The sequence below is a fragment of the Hylaeus anthracinus genome, unplaced genomic scaffold (assembly GCF_026225885.1).
Source record: "Hylaeus anthracinus isolate JK02 unplaced genomic scaffold, UHH_iyHylAnth1.0_haploid 2, whole genome shotgun sequence".
In the NCBI taxonomy this organism is placed as follows: domain Eukaryota; kingdom Metazoa; phylum Arthropoda; class Insecta; order Hymenoptera; family Colletidae; genus Hylaeus; species Hylaeus anthracinus.
Genome location: NW_026534838.1, coordinates 4,755,034 through 4,771,088, shown reverse-complemented (window position 1 = coordinate 4,771,088; position 16,055 = coordinate 4,755,034). Strand labels below are relative to the sequence as shown.

The window sequence follows — 16,055 nt, the reverse complement described above, 5'->3', positions numbered from 1 at the left end:
AAAGGGTTAATCGAAACGTCCGAATCGCTCGCTCGATTCCTTTCTCTCTTATCTGCGAGCGAGTGGCTGCAGTCGCGCGATAGATTCGGCCTTCTGGCGTTACACAGGCATCGACGTATCAGTGTTTCTAGCACGATACGCATCGGCGATGTTAACGCGTACACTCGGCTCTCGATCGCGGCGTCCGACAAGACGTGTCCGCGCGCGATGACTCAGGCTGACTGGCTAAACTCGCTCGGGATTCGCACGGCGTGGAATCGTTGTGCTCGTTAAGCCGGTGCGCTTCTTGCGAAACGCCCGGCAAATTGATGCACGTTTAAAAAGCGTGACGTTAAAGAGCGTCCCGGTGAATACCGCTCGCATGACATCGTAATCGATAAAACGAGCACGGTTTTAATTTACGCTCGCGTTAAAAATAGCCGACGCGCCGGCTCGTCGATAAACTATCTGTCGCATACCTTTCATCGTATAAATATTCACGCAGAAAATAGTTATGGAATGAACGACGTGGCGGATCGGATTTTTTTTTTTTATTCTCGTACGCCTTGTGTAGCCTGATCTAATTTAGGACTTTTCAAATTACTCGAAGGTGTACTGTGAAGGTGTACGGTCTTCTAGAATTTCTCGTAAATTTCAACTTTTGATTATTACAAAATTGAAGCGTTCCACGATGAACGAGCAAAAGAATAAAACTTTGCCTGTCTCTGTCCGTGTATCAGCCGTGATTCCGTTCGCGTTTCGTCCATCCGCAACGGCATTATACGGTTGCGTTTTATGCGCGCATATCGCATTCCCGACAAAAGGTGCAGCGCGAGAAGGAGTCGCGGGACAAAAGCTCGTAAAACGCTCGTTAAAGGCGCGAGACACGCGCGGGATCGGCGAGGGGGAGGGGGAGGAGGGGGCGGGCGGGCGAATCCAAGCGATTGCGCGTAATCAAAAGCCAGAACACGGCATTCAGGCTCAATCAGAGACTGGCTGCTGCCATTGGTTCGTTGACTTTCTCTTCCTGAACTCTTAACCCGTGACGCTTAATCTCCTTTTTGTTCTTCGGTCTGCTTCGCCACGGATTCGCGATTCACTCGGCCCTAGAGCTTATTCCCAGCAGACGATCCTATCCGGCACGATCATGTCTCGGTTATCGATCGAATTTGTCTGATACTAATCGAGACTACCAAGTGTGCTTCGAGTGAGATGGTCGATAGTTTCGTTAGATAGGTTCAAGGTTCATGATTCAAGGGTCAAACGAGACACTAATAGAGATCGCATTCCTGAAGGACGAAGCTTACACCTGGAAGCCTCGATTGCTTTACCTTGTTATATCCGCGATACGATGTCACATAAAACACCTCGACATTCGTGGCTTCCATTCGTCGATGGCATTCCTCCATAAAGAACTCATTCCTAGGAAAGATCCACGCCGAGGTCGGAGCGTTTATCCTTCGACTTCGTCATCGAGTATTTCAGGAATGCTCGAGATCTGAAAGAATTTCCTGTTTCGTCGCTGCTGAACGATGACGCGAGTAACGGGGTAAACAGAACACGTGGCTTGACATTTGCTCGTTCGACTCGATTAGCATAGTAAATCTTCTTCTGGGACGAGACTATAATTAGATCAGCGGTCTCTGTTCTCGACGTGCCTTCTCTCTTACCTCGATTATCATCGATGCATCTTTTCTCGCGACCCGTTAGTCCGACCTTGACACGATCCTCGGGAAAAACACCGTGCAAGCGCGTGGTTTTTCCTCGCGAGCTAGCAAGCCCGCAAGGAATTCCGATCGGTGCATCGAGGAAAAAAGATTCCTCGCGTTATTGCTTGAAAACCTGAAACTTGACATGCTTGACTCGTTTTAGTTACGATGGAGTGTAACGTTTGAAAATTGGAGTTGTACGTTAGCAATATGGTCAGGTAGAGAATTTTGTCTGGAGTCGCTAGAAGAGGACCGTGTTGAAAAATCGTGACCTAACCTCGGCTAAAGTATCGAAATCCAAAGTTTCAAGAACCGCAGCCTTACGCGCGTCGCGTCGCTGAGTCACGGGTGCTGTTCGCAGTTTATTTTATCGGTGTTAAGGCCCGATAACTCGTTGACTGCAATTCTCTCTGATCTGCGTCACGTGTTTTGGCAGCACCGAGAACTGTTTGTTTCGGTATTCGTAGACTATTATTGATGCGACGTGGCTATTTGTCTACGTAGATAAAAGTAAGTGCATTTTCATAGACGGCATGACATCTCGTTAAATAGAAATCGGTCTTATAAACATTCCCAGTTAATTTCGATTGCGCGAAGCACCTCTTCTAAATTGTAAACTGCCTCGAAATGGGCCGGTAGTTAAAGTGTTAACGAGATCGTGGATCGTTGGAAACAATTGTTGCTCGGCTCGAAACTAGGCCGTTTGCAGGCACACCCGCGGTGGATAATGCAATCAAACGATTGGAATGTCAACACCGACAACGGATTATCGGATTCCCTTAGAAGCGACCAGCTTGCGATAACACCGATATCGACTACAACGCCTACGCAATCGCGTTCCTGGCAAACTGTTGCCGCGATAGACCCGGTTAGCAGCTTTGCTGGATGAAACGATTACAAGCATTCGTGGATCGCACATTGCTCGACTAACCATCCGAGATAGGCAAATACTGTTCGAGTAACGGATCACGAATTAAAAACTCTGTACAGCGATTTATTTAGGGTGTTTGTTTGTTCGTCCATAAGATATTTCGTTCCGTGATCCATTCTTTATCCAAATTAGAATTTTGACCAGACCTCCGCTAGCCATCGACTATTACCGATTCCGATAGAGTTAAACCGGTGGATCTCGATCGTCTCGCGTTTAGGTTTTAGATCGATTGCGTAGATGAAAATCCGACGGAGATCTTCAGACTCCGCTTACCGGATTAGAACGTCTACACGTGGAAAATCCCCGTCACGCAGATGGTCGTTATCGGTTTCGCAAGTTGTACATAATACTCTCGCTCATACGGCGCGCATATCAATAAGAGACGATAAGACAACTGGCGCGTAATTGCTTAGACGAAAGAAATACTCGCCCGTTCTTCTCTGTTTCGAATTCTCGATAATTACGCAATCGCGCAATGGACGAAAGTCGCGACCACCACCGCGCGAAGACACATTCGAGAGGGAGAGCAACCCTGGAACGAGAACGAAATCTCGCCGTGGATGTCGGCAACCAGCCGTAGCACCCGCTGCGAGAGGGTTAAAAATAAGCAGGCTTAAAATAAACACGTATTTTGCCGTCGAACCTCACGAAATGTTCACGTCAGCGCATCTCGGTGCTTTCTCCTCGTCGAAATCGTGGGAATGTTTGCACGAAGAGAAGGCAAAGTCTAAAAAAATGTTCTATACGTTAAACTGTTCAGGCTCTTAGACGAAGCTCTTTTAGACAAAGAAATTCCACTATGTGGGGGACCAAAAGATTTTCTTTGTCAAAGAATCCGTGAAAAGTTGAAGCGCGAAAAATTACCAAATCGCTTCGCATAGTTTTTATTTGTCATCTATTGTATCGTAGAAGTAAGACTCGTCGCGAAACCGATTGGCAGTCTTTATCGAAGTAGGTGTCTTACTATGCAGCCACTGCACCCCAAAGCTCGTTTAGACAAAGAAATTCCACTATGTGGGGGACCAAAAGATTTTCTTTGTCAAAGAATCCGTGAGAAGTTGAAAATTACCAAATCGCTACGCATAGTTTTTATTTGTCATCTATTGTATCGTAGAAGTAAGACGTCGCGAAACCGATTGGCAGTCTTTATCGAAGTAGGTGTCTTATGTTCCACAGAGAAATATGCAGTCGACCTCGATGGGGTGGAATACGTTTATCTCTCTGCCGCCTCCTGGCAGCAGGGCACACACCGCGCCTCATTCAGGGATGACGGCGCACGTGGGCCATCATCATCCGGGAGCAGGCGCGACGAGCGCGCATCCAGCCACCGTGGCGCAACAACAGCAACGCGAAAGAGAGGAACGGGAACGCGAAGCGAGAGAAAGGGACGCCAGGGAGCAGAGACAACGAGAAACCGAGAACATGGGAATAAGGGAACACCTGGTCGCGGCCGAGAGACTGCACAGACAAGCCGAGGCCAGGGATCATGTTGCTGCTCAGCAGAGGGCTGCTTACTATGCAGCCACTGCACCCCAAACTCAACAGGTACGTGTACATCCTTGAGATATCGAGCGAAATAAAAATATTAGGTAGACTGGAAAGTAACGTCGTTCCTTTTACATTAAATTCAAACAAATTTTTGTTAAATGAGGGAATGTTATGCGTAGATGCATGCGGCATAGTGCAGGCGAGTAGTGCAGACGAGAGTGGGCGTGTGTTAATGGGAATCGAAACCTTACGCGTCGCGACGGGAAAAGAATTCACACTTATTCGCCATATTCATTATTATTATTATTATTATTGTTAATAAATAGTTTTAGAGTACGAACCGCCTTTTTCGGCACTCTCTCAACCACATCCTACGTAAATTTCTATTTTTAAGCAATTATGTAATCGCCCTAGTTATCAACAGTCATCTAGTCTGCAAATTTTCAATGACCGATCAAAATCAACGAGCTGTTGAGTGATAAACAAGGATTTAAAATTGCAAAAACGACGTTACTTTCCAGTCTACCTAATGTACGGTGTTCAAGTTCAAAGTAACGTTCGTATATTTTAAAGAGTGCTTGATCTACAAGCTTGACAATTTTAAAGAGTGTTTAATTTACAATCACTTGAGCGGTGTTTAATCGACGTCGTTTTCTTCAGGTGTCCCGACCGTCGAGCGTACCTGGCAAAGTCGACTACCCACCCCCACCGGCGCACTCGAGGACCTCGAAGTCGTCGCTACCAGTCGGTAGTCTTCACGAGAAACCGCCGTCGGTGGTAGGGCCGTCGCATAGCTCTCTGCCAAAGGTGGAGCCAAACGTGGGCCTGTTTAGCTACTCGGCGTATCAACCGCAATCGTCGTACATGCACGACATCAAGGTGAAGAGCGACGTGGGCCAACCGCACAAGTCTATGCAGAGCAAAAGCGGGCTGGCCGGGGGACTCGAGAGGGACCATCACGGGAGGGAGGTGATGCAGAATCCGCCGTCGCTTCTTCAGGACCACAAGAGTTCGGTGATAGTAAAGAACGAGGGCCGAGAGCTGCCGAAGGTGCCAACATCGCAGCAACACTCGCCGAGCCCGAAGATCATGCCCTATCTGAACGTTCAATCGGTGGCCCCGCAGCACAAGCCGTACGAGTACAGAAGTCCCACCCAAAGTCCTCACCACCTTCATCACCTGGATGCTGGCTTACAGGCGTCGAAGAGCATACCTCAGGGCCACCACAGGAGCAGTAGCGGGCCTACCACTGCGACACAGTTACCCAGCCCACACGGGCATCCACCGCACTCGCACAATCGACAGTCACCGCACGCTCAGCATCCTCATCAACCACCTCATCCGTCGCCACCCGAACCGCGTTATCTCACCAGGCCGGAACCAGGTCTACCCTACGCCACCGCGAAGTCCTCGTATCCGTATCCACATCCTCATCCGCCCACGGCCTCGCCGACCTCGCATTACGCCACGCCGGCGGGCTCGAAGCCGAAAGTCAGCAGTCCAGCGCCACCTCACATCTACGGTAAACCCAATTCCGGGATCATGACGGGTACCCCGGTCTGCAGAGCCTCGGAACCAGCGGTAGCCGCACCTATTCCTCTCACGTCGAAAGCCGGCAGCTCGCCTTACCAGCAAGTGCCTCATCATCACGGGGCGCCACCACCGCCTCTGCCGCCGCCCGCTCACAGCAGATCCGTCTACGACCCAAGGGGTTTTCCCGGGTCCATGCAAGCTGCCAAGCTACCGCCACCTCTTCACGGTTCTCCTCCTACCGCCGCCTCGGCACCTCTCTCCAGGCCCATCGCTCACCCCGCTCATCACACCAGTCCTCACCAGCAACCAGGCCAACCGGTGCAGCACTCGCAGCCCCAGATGAACACCTCCTTCCAGACGCAGCCGCTCGACCTCGGCGTCGAGAGGTCTGGGTCGCCGAAGAGGAAGGCACCGACGCCTCTGTTGGCGGAAAATAACCCCGGGCAACCGGTGTCGCTCGAAGTCTACAAGAAACGCAGAACCGAGGAACCCCAACCGTTGTCTCTGCAGTGTGTAGGGCCACCTGTTCTCTCCAGAGTGAGCGAGCCGAGTCCGTTGATCGCCTCGGCCGCCACCTCGATCACCACCGTGGTCAACACGGCAGCTCTGTTGGCGCAACCTAATGCCCAGATGCAAGAACGAACCGTGACAGCGGTCAGTCCAGCGCCTAGAACGGCCAGTGGTGACGGATCCGTCAGACCCGCCAGCACGGGCAGCGTAGGCTCCCTGAACCCCACGATCAGCGCCGCGCCTAGCCCAGCGCCCATTCCCAGCCCTGCACCTTCTACGGCTCCGAGTCCAGCACCAAGTGCACCCGGCACCCCAGCCAAAACCAACCCTACCACGGTGGACAGCGAAAAGTCCAACAGTCCAGCACCCAGACCACCCAGCAGTACCAGTTACCCTGTTCACAAGTTGAAGAAGGCCTGGCTACAGAGGCATTCCGGCGAAGATGGCACGGAGGACACCACCGGCGTCGTCGGTAGCGGCTCGTGCGTCACCTTACCCCTCAACATTTCCCAAGCACCCTCGCAACCGCTCACCAATAAAGAACGCGACGCCTCGTCGAACAATACCAACGCGACCACTACGTGTTTGCCCAGCGCCGTGAACTCTATCCATAATATCGGTAGCATGGCGGTGAATAGTATCAATAAGAGCAAGGTGACCGCGAAAAGCGCACGCAAAACGGCGAACAAGGAGTCTCTCAACGGACACGCCACCGACTCGAAAAACTTGCAAGAAGATTCGTCCAGCAGCGACCCGGAAAGGAAGTCGCCGCCGAAAAGGAAGCCACCCAAGGTATCTATATGGATCGTAGATCGTATCCGTAGGGTGTTTCGTAACGTCATGCGTCTTCTGATAAATTGACAAAAATATTTTTACATACGTTACGAAACACCGTGCACAGTAGTCTTGGTTTTCCAAGGTCAAATGTTTAAATCTAGGAAAGCTGTGATTTCACCGTTGCACGTGTTGCGTTACTAGTGTTGCATGTGCAAATAGATTGTATCTCATTGATAACCAGTTCCTGTAAATAGGTCATGTTTATGTACAGTGTGTCGATTTAACAGATAAGCACAACTCTGTACTTTGCATGCACATACGTTTATCCCGTATCTTTTTCATTTCTACGGGCCACCCTGTACGATTGCATTTCTATTGATCCTCAGCCTTTCTTTATTTTCTGTGTCGAATATATTACTTAATTACACCACTTAGATTCGATATTACTCAGGTTTCAATCAGTACGTAAAGAACCTACAGAAAGATATATTTATTCTTCAAAAAGTTTCTCTTCTCTTTCTTTATGTAAATTATATATACAATTTTAATATCAAATTACTTTAGTATATGCTGGCATTTTCGTAGAATTTTACAAACGAATCGAGATTAATTTAATGTCTTGCTTTTCGAATAGACAGAAAGTTCACAAATTCAAAATAAACACGTACCCGTTGAGTCTTGTAATTCGATTCGGTATTTGAATTTTCCGCTTCGTTCGACGCCATTTTGATAACACGAGCCACAAGTAGAAAGGCGGTTTCCCTGCCGTGTATCTGCGTAGTTTGTTTTGCACAAATTAATCGAGTCTCGGTACAAATATATGTGTTTGACGTGTTCTTATGAATTGCGCGAGGATTGTGGTTCTCTATGGTTAAACATGGTAATATACGAAATACTTTTAACTAAAAATATTTCTCTTTCGAGGAAACATAACCTCTTTCTGCCTAGACGAGAACAATTGCTCTCGTCAATTCTTGTAACAAGTATTTGCTTTCATTTATCGTCGTTGAATCCTTTCGTGTTAATAATCTTCGATGAAGCAATCGTATACTTACTAAAAATATAAATAATTAGTACACGTAAACTTTTTCTCCAAGCATGGTCTATTGATCGGTTTTTTTCTTTCAATTTTGACTCCGATTATAATTTAAATCTACGATGCATGCAATGTTTTTATGGTAATAATTACGATAGTACTAAAGCAGAAGACATAAGTTGGTAGTTTTTTGGCAGTAGTTTCGGCAAGAGCATGAACTTCCTGACTACTTAATAATCTGTGCCCTGTGGTAGGTAAAACGAAAGAAGGGCGCCGCACGGAGGCAGCAAACTACCGCGGAAGATCAGCGGAGAAGAAAAGAAGACAAGCAAGGCGGAGGAGCTGGTGTAGGCAGCGAATCTAGCAACGAGAGCGAAGCAGGTTCTGCTAGCGACACCAGCGAACAGTTGGGTTCCGTTCAACCTGCATCGAGGGTGCGACATACAACGGCCAATTCCAACAATTCCTCGGGAAACGGTTAGTTGACGTAGCTTCTTGTAAATGGACTTCCCATCAGGTGAACTAACTATTTGCTTGCAGGGTAAGTGGTCCGCGTTCCATGGTCGTATGCTTCCTCCTTCCATAGAGCTGCTCGAGAACCTAAACAATTTTGGAAACTATTACAGTAAACTTTCTTTTATTTTCTTAGATTTAAAACATACGCCAAATTGTCCCGATATACGTTTTAGGTTCTCAGAGCTCTTGGAACCTTTGCAATCCTGCTTTACGCGCTTACCCTGTTTTTTAGAATACGTGTATTTATCCATATTTCGATACAATTGCAAAACTGATGACAAATAAAAATTGATGTCTATGAAAGATAATATCACGAGCTTTTTAACACTGAATATATACATATCATTTACATAGACATCTAAGGGTAGCATTAGCCAATGATGTTTAAATAGATCCCATTCTTTGTTTAATAGGAAATAATAAGGAACCCAGGAAGCGAGGTAGAAGACCAAAGACTACGAAAGGTAATGAAATAGGAGGAGAAGATCAACAACCTCGTCAGAAGAAAGAACGTAGAGACGACAGTGCAAGCGGTGGTAACAATGGGCCAGGGGGAAGCGGCGGCAGGGGTGATCCCTTTCGTAGACCTCCGATATCACAACTAAAGAAAACTGGTGACAGCTGGTTGCAAGACGGCGCTTGCTTCGAAGTCGCAGCAAAATTGGCAAAATGTCGTGAGTGCAGATGGACACCGCACCAGCGCTCAAAAAATCTTCCACAAAATATTTTCTGCAGATTTTATGCATTCCGTAGATTACGGTACACCAAAAATGGACAATTGGCTATAGCAGGATTCAGCGATCCGCACAAGGACGCGTCCGAGGTACATACGTAGAATTGGAGTATTATTTTAAATCCAAGACGGAGTTTTACAGGAATAAAGCGAACAGCCGTTGTCGTTTTGATGTTACAGGTAGATCTTCGATTATGGTTACCAGGAAAAGAGAGTTCGGATACGAAGAAAGATGAGAAATCCGACAAGAATGATAAAGAGAAAGGAGACAAGGAAGACTTAGACCTGGAGATGGCTCACAGATTGCTTCGTCAAGTTGGCGATCAGTTTTGCGATCTCCTGCATCAAGAAAAAGATGCTCTTCAACAGCACAAGGCAGAAGGTAAATATTGTTCGATATCCAATAAAAAAAACCTACGCAATTATCGATCGATCAAAGTAGTTCTCTTACACTTCACGATACACCGCGAAAAAATGTATATCTCTCTTTACATCTATTTACGCATGATTCATAATTTTAATGTTGGAAAAATAAAGGATAAACTATCGTTATTATATCCGTGTAACTTAATAATACATCGAATAAACTCACATCGAAATTTTTGTTCTATCGCATGTATCTACATATTCATACGTTTGCTTTTTTCAATTTCCTTTGATCGCATGATTTAACGCTTTGCGTATCGATTGTTTCTTCACCTTGACAGCGAATTCGGGACTTGTAGACGGAACGGTAGCTTGGAAACGAGTGGTTCAAGGCGTTCGAGAGATGTGCGACGTTTGCGAAACAACCCTTTTCAATTACCACTGGGCTTGCGGTAAATGCGGTTTCGTTGTGTGCATCGATTGTTACAAGGTAAGGACGTTTGTAATTCTCATGTATCTCTATATTCTTTCGCAGTGCAACTAATACGTGATGTAAAATAATTAATTGAAAACCCATGATATAATATATATCGAGCTTTTTAACACTGAAATTACAGTCAATGTTACTCGATAGATCTTCGATTTCGAATCGCAAAAATTTAACCAAATATTGAAATATTAATAGGGTCGCAAAAATGGAACGATCAAGATCTGGGGTGAAAGTGGAAAGGACAGGGACGACTTTTCGTGGTTGTTGTGCACCAACAGACAAGTACACGAACCCGAACGCCTGATGCTCACGCAAATTATCGCTGGTGATAGCTTGATCCGTCTCGGACAACGACTTCACGAGTGTCGAGCAGAGTGGGGAATACCTCAACACTGCGGTTGTTCGTTGGTTGTTCAAACATCTGCCAACGAGTATCTTCGCAACATGATAAAGGGTGACACGATGCCGGTTCTGAACGGGAACGTTAAGCAGGAGATCAAAGAGGAGAAGAAAATGAACGAATCGAACGGATCGTCGGAGAATAAAACAAACGGAGAGGATAAGAACTCGCCGTTAAATTGGCTAGCGGACGTAGCGTTACAGAATCAGGACAAGAACGAAAGCGCTTCGAGCTCAGATTCGGACGAAGATCGGGATGGCAATTACTCGACTTTGCGGGAATTGCTTATCCGGCCTTCCCACAAGTCGAACGGAAACGGCTCTAGATCAAATTCGCCGACAAATAATTCCGGAAACGTTAACGCCGCGTCTGGAAACAATGCGCCGAACAACGTCGCAAAGTCTGGCAAGAAATCGAAAATGGACACGCTGGATGAGGTGATATCCAGCGTGATAGAACATAGTGTGAAAAAGGAGAGGGAAGGTGGACTGGACGACGAGAAACCAAGGGAGTTGAAGCATTTCGTGAGAAGGTACAAGTGGACACAGAAAGGAAGAGAGCCGTTACCTATCAGAATCATGACGCTCACCGAAAGCAAAAGTCTCTACCCGGATGTGCCGCACTCGTGGCTCTGCGACGGAAAATTGCTCAGGTTAAACGATCCGAATAATCCCAACAATTATAGAATATTTCAAGATCAATGGAAACGCGGACAGCCGGTCATCGTGTCGGATGTCGCCAAGGCTTTGGATATGGATCTCTGGCATCCGGATTCGTTCGCCAGAGACTTTGGCGACGAGAAGAACGATCTTATCAACTGCATGACTGGGAATCTGGTACCGAATCAGCCGATGCGCAAATTCTGGGAAGGATTCGAACACTTCTCCAAGAGACTAAAGGACGAGAGAGGGAATCCGATGTTGTTAAAATTGAAGGATTGGCCACCTGGCGAAGATTTTGCCGAATTGTTGCCATCAAGGTTCGCCGATCTGATGAAAGTTCTGCCATTGTCAGAGTACACACATAGAAACGGAAGGTTAAATTTGGCTAGTCGTTTACCGGACTGCTTCGTCAGACCTGATCTGGGACCTAAGATGTACAATGCTTATGGTTCGGCGCTACATCCGAACAAGGGTACGACTAATCTTCATCTAGATATTTCCGATGCCGTTAACGTGATGGTTTACGTTGGAATTCCGAAAGATACCGACAACGACGAACATGTCAAAGGTACGTATACAGAGGATCAGAATATTGATCAAATATGTAAACTACAGTTGTACTTTAAAATGAAAATTTATTTAACAATAAATTATGTTTGATCGTTACAGAAGCACTGAGGGCGATAGACGAAGCAGGCTGTGATATCCTGACGCGACGACGCGTTCGCGAACGCGGTGAAGCACCCGGTGCATTGTGGCACATCTATGCAGCGCGAGACGCCGACAAGATTCGAGATTTATTGAACGCTGTAGCGCTGGAACGTGGGGCTCGTTTAGAGCCTCATCACGATCCTATTCACGATCAGAGCTGCTATCTCGACGGACCTTTACGAGAACGCTTGTACCGCGAATACGGCGTCGAAGGGTAAATATTATTTTGATGATCGGTCGATCATGTTTATCGCCAGTGTCCATAGTTAGAGAAATAATATTTGTTCTTCCTCGTTGCAGATACGCTATCGTGCAGTGTCTAGGTGACGCAGTATTCGTGCCAGCCGGAGCGCCACATCAAGTTCGTAATCTTCACAATTGTATAAAAGTAGCAGAGGATTTTGTATCGCCGGAGAATGTTTCCCATTGTTTCCATCTCACGCAAGAGTTCCGTGCGTTATCGGACACTCATACAAATCACGAGGACAAGCTCCAGATCAAGAACATCATCTACCATGCCGTGAAAGATTCCCTGACCGTACTGGCAAACATCAAGGAAGAGACTCTTGCCAAACCGAAGACCAACAACGAAATAAAGAAGGAAGAGACGTAGCCCTAGGCCCCCTGTCGCGGTCGCAAGAACCGTTGTTGATCCGTTGTTCGACTAAAATCTCGCTCTAACAAGCGAGTGCAATCTGTTGCCGCTCCTCCGTGCTCTTCCGAACGTCTTATCAGACCGGGATGACGGGTGGATCTAATAATTTAAGATGCTCCGGAAACCTGTACCGAGGTGCAAGAATTTGTTGTGATATTTGACGAGTAACTCAAAAGTTTCTTTTTCGGTATTGGCTGAGCCAATGGAGGAATAGAGATACGAGAGAGAGAGAGGAAGAGAGAGAGAGAGAGATTATTCGTTGTATCATTTGAATTTCCTTTTTACATATTTCTTTTTCCTTTTTCTATGTAAATGTGTGCTGGCGGACATGAAGTCCCCGCGAGTATTTTCATTGAAGTATGGAGCCGGTGACACACGAAAACGCACCGCGGCGTCCATTTACCATTGTGATACCAGGAGGAGGACTTTGGATCATACATTATTTGTAATTACTTATATCGTGCCTGTATTCAATACATACTGTCTATATTATATAAATGTAGATAATCGATCTTTATTGTGTAATGAATTCTTACTATAGTAACTACGAGAAGATTGTCTAGAGGTACCTTTGTGCAATTAGATGTCGATTAAAAAATTGTTAGCTGGATCAGTGATAATTGTCGATCCCGTTACCGTGCTCTCGTGATCTGGTGCTTTTGGTATCGATTACAAAAGATAAAAGAGAAAGCAAGCGCTTTGCCGAATGGCCGATATATGTTTCTCGCTAGATTCTTGTGTTCCACGCGATAAGAGCGCAAGAGTGAAAACACTGCCTATAACCCGTTATTTGCGTCTGTCCAGTTAAATGTTAAGAAATTTCGAGTTCTTGCACGTCAAGTAACATTAACGTGTATAATCTCGTTGCAGTGTGGTTTTCCGGGAGGGGGGGGGGGGGATATACGTATACAGAGATTTCGGTTTGTCTTTCTTCTTTGAAAAATATATCGGCTATACCGTGCAAAGTATGTTCGAAAGGTTTGTATAATGGTCGTTTATAACAGAGGCATCAGAACAAAAATAACAAACGGAAAACAAGGCTAAAAATCTATCGATACACGCTATCCTCGCGCGATACTAGATCGATCGAGATTTATAGACTTCGTTGAATTTATCGTTTTTATAGATTGGATTGATGTGGCCCAGTGATGACCCAGTAATAAGGGTGCGCGGAAAAAAAAAGTGAAAACGAGGGAGGGGAAAAACATGTTATTTTTGTCAAATCACGGAAAATAAAGAACTGTCTGTCCGATAGAACAGCGATATTCTAATTGTATTGTAATTAATAACTATAGTAGCATTATTTAACGCGAGGTGTGAAGGAGTAACGATTTTCGAAGTGCCAATGTTTTGAACGACGTGAACATTCTCGCGTGTTTGCACGTTGTGTATCGTACGCGTAGGTAGGGAAAAGGATGGAAACGGAAATGATGGAAGAAAAATGAACGCGAAGAAACAGATTTAGTCATGCAGAATCTACAGACGAGAGAAGCCGAGTTCCTATCATTCAACTTTTCACATAAAGACGACGAATCAGTGTTATTCGCTACGCGCTCCGTCACAACGTCTGAATTCGAAAACTGTCGCCGACCTCGTCGATATCGTGTTCCCCCAATTATATCTTTTTAAACTCCTAACGCGGGAACGTACTAACAATTACTGTACGTTCACGGTTCGTCCGTTTCGATGATCTTAACAAAGGAAAAGAAGAGGAAGGCAGCAACTTTCGAGGACAGATGAATCTAATTTAGCGTGACGCTGCGCGATTTGCGCGTTCACCGATCGTCAAACGTTCACTGCGGCTGGTAATTCTCGAGACCGACGTTATGAAATAAGACAAAGAAGAAGAAACCCGAAGAACAAATCACTGGAATCCTGGAACCCGCAATTTCTTTGATCTCAACATTCGTCTAGCATACAACGACTTGATTAAATAATATTTAATGAGTAAATTTTTAAATATCTTAGTGTCGATAAGAGTAACGTTAATATTACGGGAATAATAAGTAACGAACAGCAAGAAAAAATATGGAAGAAGTACCCTTATTGATTCACGAGCGAGGACGATGACGACGATGACGACGATGACGACGATGACGACGATGGCGACGACGACGACGACGATGACGATGACGATGATGATGATGTATAAAGTTATAGAAAGGAAAGAAGGAAAGCATGCTCTGCGTACTATTGCTGCAGACAAAGCTATTATTTGTTCTCTCCGCTACGTGTATGTAAATACATTTATATATACATATATAAATACGAGGAAGCTTAGGATTAAGGGATACACACTCCACGAATATGGACAAACAACAAAAAAAAAGAAGGATACACTTTACACGCGTAGATAGATAGTTTATTATACCATTATTAATTATTATTATTAATTATTATCATTATTACGATTAATTATTACGGAAGAATACCGATATTTAAATGTTGCTGAACTACGCGGCAAAAAAAGAAGCACGATTACGAACAAGTGTTGTAGTGTAAATGAGAGAGTGAGTACGTTTCGAAACGATTGCTTGTATGTTGCGTTTGCGTGAACGCGAGCGTGTGTATGTGTGTGTTGTTTTTTTGAGCGAACTTCCGGAAGGATACGCGAGAGAACGAGGGGCCGTGCATTGGGGGCGGAGTGGAATGGATGATGAGACAAATTGTACAGCCCTTAGCTCCTATCGAAATCTATCCACCCCCAAAAAGTCCCGCACCACCCCACCACCAGCCGCCCCAAGTCATAGCAATTATGAACCGCGGGCCGGCAGGTCTGAGTATAATTTTTTGTACTGTGTAAATGTAAGAACATACGTTTGAATAAGAAAAATGTTTATATTACAAAAAAAAAAAAACAATGGTCGTCTATTTGTATTCTTTTCGGATCTTATCTGATACAAGTCTTTGTACATTGATTGATAATACTACGATGGTATTATTTCTATTAATTATAAAACAATTCAAATTTCAATCTACAAGCGGCATTTCATGGGATGCCGAATGGGATCATCTATTCAATGGTGAGCAGGTAGAACAAATCTATTTAGTCAACGATACCTTTTAGTCAATTACATCTTACTTTTCGCAAAAAAATGTTTGATTAGTACAATTCCTTGCTTTATAATATCACGATATATTAGTTAATATGCCAAATATATAATTGTAAATCATTGTCGATGGTGGCGCCATCGGTGGGAAAACGCCCAAGCTTGTAGTGTAAATAGTTCCCATCGTTTCTATAAGATGGCGCCATAATAACTTTTAGTCGATTATTCTTTATTTTTCATGAATGCACAAATAATGCGATTCTTTGCTTTATAGTATTACAATACATCAGTTAAAATGCCAAATTTACCATTCTTATGAAGTATTAATTAATGCAGCTATAATTACCGACCTTTTAATATCACTGGTGCCATCGGTGGAAAAACGCTCAAGCTTGTGGCGAAAATAGTTCGCACTGTTGCTGCTAGATGGCGCGTCTAACTAATAGTTTGTGGGAACGCGCCTTAATGCTCTACTCCCACTGCTTCCTGGTACATTGTCCCTTAATTTC

General features: G+C 45.2%; 1 protein-coding gene and 1 non-coding gene across 5 annotated transcripts in view; both read left to right on the top strand.

Moving 5' to 3' along the window:
* Positions 1–14,828, top strand: part of LOC128893058 (probable JmjC domain-containing histone demethylation protein 2C) — a 258,691-nt gene extending 243,863 nt beyond the window's left edge. For 2 of the 4 annotated variants that reach the window (XM_054153793.1, XM_054153792.1), the window contains exons 10-18: positions 3,778–4,164; positions 4,768–6,942; positions 8,218–8,440; positions 8,893–9,302; positions 9,393–9,594; positions 9,920–10,068; positions 10,264–11,698; positions 11,800–12,055; positions 12,142–14,828. In XM_054153793.1, the coding sequence (XP_054009768.1) occupies positions 3,778–4,164; positions 4,768–6,942; positions 8,218–8,440; positions 8,893–9,302; positions 9,393–9,594; positions 9,920–10,068; positions 10,264–11,698; positions 11,800–12,055; positions 12,142–12,454 (5,550 nt within the window). In that variant the 3' untranslated portion in view covers positions 12,455–14,828. The remainder of the gene's footprint in view (positions 1–3,777; positions 4,165–4,767; positions 6,943–8,217; positions 8,441–8,892; positions 9,303–9,392; positions 9,595–9,919; positions 10,069–10,263; positions 11,699–11,799; positions 12,056–12,141) is intronic. The other 2 variants (XM_054153794.1, XM_054153795.1) reach the window with 2 other exon arrangements.
* Positions 10,120–10,193, top strand: LOC128893138 (small nucleolar RNA SNORD36). The gene has a single exon (XR_008461261.1). It is a non-coding gene; the product is annotated as a small nucleolar RNA SNORD36 (small nucleolar RNA).
* Positions 14,829–16,055: the final 1,227 nt, after the last annotated feature.